Raw genomic sequence first — 5,428 nt, forward strand, 5'->3', positions numbered from 1 at the left:
CCCGTTCCCGTAGCAGATTTTTATTGATTTACCAAAGTAATCAATTTTCTTTTCTTCGCTGAAGCCTTTTAAGTTTCTCATTTGCTTTCATTTTGTCAGGTACATGTAGATCATAGTATGTAGGGTTAGAATTGATAAATCAATCATTTGTCCTTGGGGATCTCCTCAGCCGCTTCTACACGCGAGGGACTGGACGTGAGAGCCGCAATCTGACAAGCAACAGCACATATAGAAACAACAGTAACGATGCAGAACTTTGTGGCATCATATTTTGCTGCGTCTAGCTGTGCCCTTAATGCAAGGATTTCCTAGAAAATTTACAAAGATAAACCAAATTTAGACATACTAAACCAAAAACTACGGACAGAATTATCAGTAATTTTTTCTCCTTAATCTAGGAAACTTACCCTCTCGATTTTGGTAATAAGTTATGTGGTTTCTGCATTTTGTTTGGCTAACTTGTCACGTAACTTGTGACGTATGCGCCTAAACAATTAGAAAAAAGAAGTTAAAATTAAAGCTACTACATTCATCCGGTACAGCACATTAAAAATGAAAAGCTACTTGCAATAAGCACATACATAATCATTGATCGATGCTACTGATGGTAGTCCTATTTGTTTGCTCCAGGCATAACAAAGGTGATAAAAAATGAACAAAGTCAAATGAAACATTGGATCAACATTAGCACAGTGATCTAGCAACACTCAGACCAGAACGTCTTGATGATAAATCAGAATTCAAATCAATATGAACTCTTGTTTTTTGTTACCTACAACATGAACTCTTCATCTGAACTAGCATGGTTAACCTAGTTGTTAAATTAAAAAAGTGTATTTTCTGTAACAAATATGGACAACAATTCAGCCTGAGGTATCACCACATATTCCATTATCAAATAGACATTAACATCCCTTACCGTCTCTCGAGGATTAGATCCAAGCGCTGCCCAGCAATTACCTTGTCGATTTCATATCTGTTTAAGACAGTGAGTTTAAATTAAAGAAAGAAGTATTAATCTGGATATAATTGGCTTACTAATCTGTTATATACTTCAATGCAAACCAGACCTAAGTTCACTATGCATTTTCTCGATATCAACTCGAAGATTTTCTTCTGTCTCTCGTTGCAGCATTGGATAGTGTTGATCCTGCAATCATATGACATAAGTTTAAAAAAAAAAGAGTATATAGAGTAGAATCTGAACAGAGTGCCTAATGAACTGTAAATCGACAAACTTGTTACCCTCATGTAGTATTATAATAGATAAATCAGCTATCAGTTGATACATCACAAGACTGACTAACATGTTCACAATCCAATTGAGATGTACCTTTACTGAATGATATTAATTCCATGCTTTGATGTCCAAGCTTGTTGAAACTGCTAATTTCAAATATGGCATGATAAAGTTCAACATGTTCACAAGTACTTTAGGGTGTCTTCATCAAAAATTTCTGAAACGTTCCTTTGGGAAGAATATTTATGGAAATGATTGCAAATGCTTGCGATATGTCTAATCATAAAAGGTCTGTTAACTTCGAAGTGATTATCTGATCAAATAAGTGTTTAGTAAAACAACTTCTTAACAAATATCGGTAGTAGCAAAGCTACTGACATTGGTGGAAATGGCAGTGGAAAAAATACACACTAATTGTTCAATTTTTTCAAGCTAGAAAAGTATCAGTTCTGGAAGTCTGCCATAAATTTTCATGCATTATGCGTCACTTCATAAAATTGCAGCATAACAAAAACATAGCTAGAAACACTTGTGCATGCAATATTAGCTATACTAACAAAAAAGATGCTTGTTGATGCTACCACACAGACTTGTGATCAAATCTATCCAAACTAAATCAATAACTTAAACATAGATTGAAGTTTCTAGACTCATTTTAAACTATTCTCACAGTGGATGTACCGAAAACTCATGCTCAGTTTGTCAATTCACAATAGAAATAACTAATATATAGTGAGCATTCAATTACTTAAACTGATATGAAAAAGGTCTCAAGAAACATAAAAAGAGATCAAACCCTCTGTATCTCGGGCTTGGACCCAAGGGAGCGGGCGATCTCGTTCAAAACCTTCGTTATGGCCTCCGCTTGCTTCGACGGGACCCCTTCCTTCTCCAACTTCTTGACCTACACAAGCAAAAACACAAACACCTGTAGCGCAACCAAGACCCCCTCCCATCAGTCGAACACCGATAAGGTAGCGCAGTACCAGAGCGAGCGTGTCGATAAGGCAAGCCCTACTCCCGTTGCTCTCGTCCGAAGTGAAGCGCTGCAGCAGCGATAAATTGGACCGAGGGTACCCGACTTGCGCCGCCGGCAGCCGCATCAGCGACCAGCAACGAAACCCGAACGTGGCGGCGCCTCTACTGCAGGCGATAGCCGCCGCAGACATCTGGATCGCGAAGTGAGAACTCGTCCGTCCGATTCGAGATCGAGGGGGATGAAAACGAAAAAAGGAAATATATTGTCGCGTTCGCTATCGACAACCTTTCTTCTTCCTGTTGCTTAGGCCGCGAAGAGAAGGGTTTTATTTGGCTTCTTGGCCCCCTTGGGCGATTGGGCGGTTGCTATGATGACGAAGACCGTTCCCATGGATGCTAACGAACTTCTTGATTTACCAAAGTAATCAATTTTCTTTTCTTCGCTGAAGCCTTTTAAGTTTCTCATTTGCTTTCATTTTGTCAGGTACATGTAGATCATAGTATGTAGGGTTAGAATTGGACCTATTTGAATCAGATTATTTAATCCTCATCATTCCTAAGGAGTTTGGTGTCCACTAAACCTAGTGTCTTCTCTGGAATCAAGTTTGGAGATTCTATGCAATTGAGTGTGTTTTGATTATATTGTAAATGTCATTATTTGAGGAGTATGCATAAAAGAGAATAAACATGTAAATAGGAAAGCAAGCTCAAATAGGATGAGAGAAATCAGAAGCTTCCATACGTGATGAAACAAAAGAACAAAGCATATTATGTTTATTAGCACAATAACAGATGTTTCAACTCAAACACATGGAATTAATTTTCAGTCCTTAATAGTCAAAGATGGTTTGAGCACTTATGCTTATATTGGTTACCAGTGATATTTGTTTTGCTTTGGGCAATTGCTTCTTCTACAGCTGGCTTTTTTACTTGCGCATTATATTATCCAGATTTGTGAAGGTAATGTATGTGAGCCAAAGTACATTTTAGCTAGTGATCCTTATCATCTGATACTTCCTGGTCACCCCTGCCTCGATCAACGTGGGCGGGGTGACCGCTCAGGTGTGTCTCGGGATGCGTAAAGCTGAGGGCCGAGGAGCACAACGTGGGCGGGGTGACCGCTCAGGTGTGTCTCCGGATGGCGTAAAGCTGAGGGTCGAGGAGCACAACGTGGGCGGGGTGACCGCTCAGGTGTGTCTCGGGATGCGTAAAGCTGAGGGCCGAGGAGCACAACGTGGGCGGGGTGACCGCTCAGGTGTGTCTCGGGATGGCGTAAAGCCGAGGCGCTCGGTTCGGGCAGGCTGTAACCGAGGCGATGGCCCCGGTTGTAACACGGACGAGGCGATACTTGGCTTTCGATCGGTGTTTTGGTCGTTTTTGACCATTGTGCGGGCGCAGTCAACCGGGTTGCCTTTTGCCTGGGGAAGATCAAAGGGCCACGCCTTTCGGGCGTCGTCGGTTTTCGAGGTTGACATGATTAGGGGCTCCGTACTTCGCACCGCACTGTGATTAAGAGCCGTACCAGCCGAAGTTATGGCGATACGGCCTTTGCGTCTTCGTAGCATATCTCAGGAGGGGAAGGGTCGCCGCTTCGGCGGGAAGCAGGCTATAAATAGCGCTCCGTCGGTCTCTTTCACTTCTTGGTACCTGCATTTGCTTCAACCCCTTCTCTGGGTGACTCGACCTAGCACTCTTCAGTCGCCCTGCCTTCCCAAAAGCTCGGTAAGGATGGCTTCCCCTCCGTCGTTGTCTCCTTCTTTGCCTCCTTTTTCTGGTGCTGCTGGTGAGGTGGCGTTGGCGAGCCCCCGCTCGTCGTCCGAGGAACGGGCCACCAAAGCCCTTGAATCGCTGATGTGGCCGCACGACCTCGACTCCACTGTGAGCGAGTCGTCGCTGGGGCTCCTTCGGGACCGCTATGGTATCCCGCCGGAGTTCTCGCTCCTTGCCCTTGAGCCGGGGCAGCGGGCGTATGATCCCATTCCTAGGGGCTTTGCCCTAACCATAGATGCCTTCGAAGCCGGACTACGCCTACCGTTCCACCCGGTCATAACCTCCTGTGTCGCGTGGTGGCGCATTTCCCCTTCTCAGATAGCGCCGAATTCTTGGCGCTACCTGGTGGCGTTCCTCGGGGAATGCTACTTCGCCCGAATCACCCCGAGCCGGTCTCTTTTCCTTTCCTGTTTTCGCCTGTCCAGGGGGTCGGGGGGCTATTACTTGTCCGCCCGACCTGGTTTCCGGGTCGGCGGGGCTCCCTGCAGCAACAAGGGGTGGAAGGAGCGCTTCTTCTATGTCTGCCATCCGGAGAGTTGGAGCTTCGGGCTCCGGTGGGCCGCGCGCGCAGTCGATAACACTGTCCCGGCCTTGGATGAGGGGGAGCTCCAAGCCCTTCGAAGATTGAAGGAGATCCTCCCATCTTCCAGAGTCATCCGAAAGATGACCGAGGCGTGGTTGGTCGAGGCGGGCTTGAGCCCGGTACCTCGAGGTATGCCTTGAGAAGGTGGCGGTAGGCCCTAATGTTTTATTTTCTTCTTTCGGGGTGCTCACCGAGGCCGATGTGTTTTTGCAGTGATGGTGAAACTTGCTGTAGTGCGCGGAGGACGCGTCTCGTCCGCAGCATCTCCGCGGCGTCAGGTCGGCCTAGGCGCTGGTACAAGAGAGGCGCCAGTGGAGCTCGAGGATGCCCGCCCTCGGAAGAAGGCCAAGGTTGGAGCTTCAAAGAAACCGACTCCCCCGCGGGCTCAGGAGAGCGTGGGGGCGGCGGAGTCGGGCTCACACGACAGGCGAGGGCGAGGCAGGCCCGAGCAACGAGGCGGGGAAGGCACCGCGGGAACCCTCGATCCGGGACTTGTGCCGTCTGCCCTCGGGGCCGCCAAACGACTCCTACCAAGCGCGCTTGATGGGCGAGCTTTCCGAAGGCCAACCCTCTGACCGGTTGGTAGCCCGCTGGGGGGGGCTGACCCGCGGGACCCGGGTGTGGGCCGATGCGGAGACCGCAGCTGCATTCATCCGAGGGGGGCTGCATCCCGACCTGGCTCGCGAAATGTATATTCTGCCGTCGGATGTCCTGCTCGGTAAATCCGTGAAGTCGCTGTTGTGGGTAAGTGCTCTGCTGTTGGCTTTCGATCTATGATGCAACCGAGGGTTCTGACTTTCCTCCCGCAGGGTCAGCACTACGCTATGGCGTTGGCAGATCGTGTTCGCGACTCGGGC

At 47.5% G+C, this 5,428-nt stretch overlaps 1 protein-coding gene across 1 annotated transcript; it reads right to left on the reverse strand.

Moving 5' to 3' along the window:
* Positions 1-693: 693 nt before the first annotated feature.
* Positions 694-3,228, reverse strand: LOC135666168 (uncharacterized). The gene is made up of 4 exons (XM_065177740.1): positions 2,227-3,228; positions 2,037-2,144; positions 1,071-1,150; positions 694-976 (listed from the first exon to the last, which is right to left on the reverse strand). Exons 1-4 carry the CDS (start codon positions 2,407-2,409, stop codon positions 916-918), a joined length of 432 nt encoding a protein of 143 aa, XP_065033812.1. The 5' UTR covers positions 2,410-3,228; the 3' UTR covers positions 694-915.
* Between the last annotated feature and the right edge of the window lie 2,200 nt (positions 3,229-5,428).

This window comes from Musa acuminata, unplaced genomic scaffold (genome assembly GCF_036884655.1).
Source record: "Musa acuminata AAA Group cultivar baxijiao unplaced genomic scaffold, Cavendish_Baxijiao_AAA HiC_scaffold_1077, whole genome shotgun sequence".
NCBI lineage: Eukaryota > Viridiplantae > Streptophyta > Magnoliopsida > Zingiberales > Musaceae > Musa > Musa acuminata.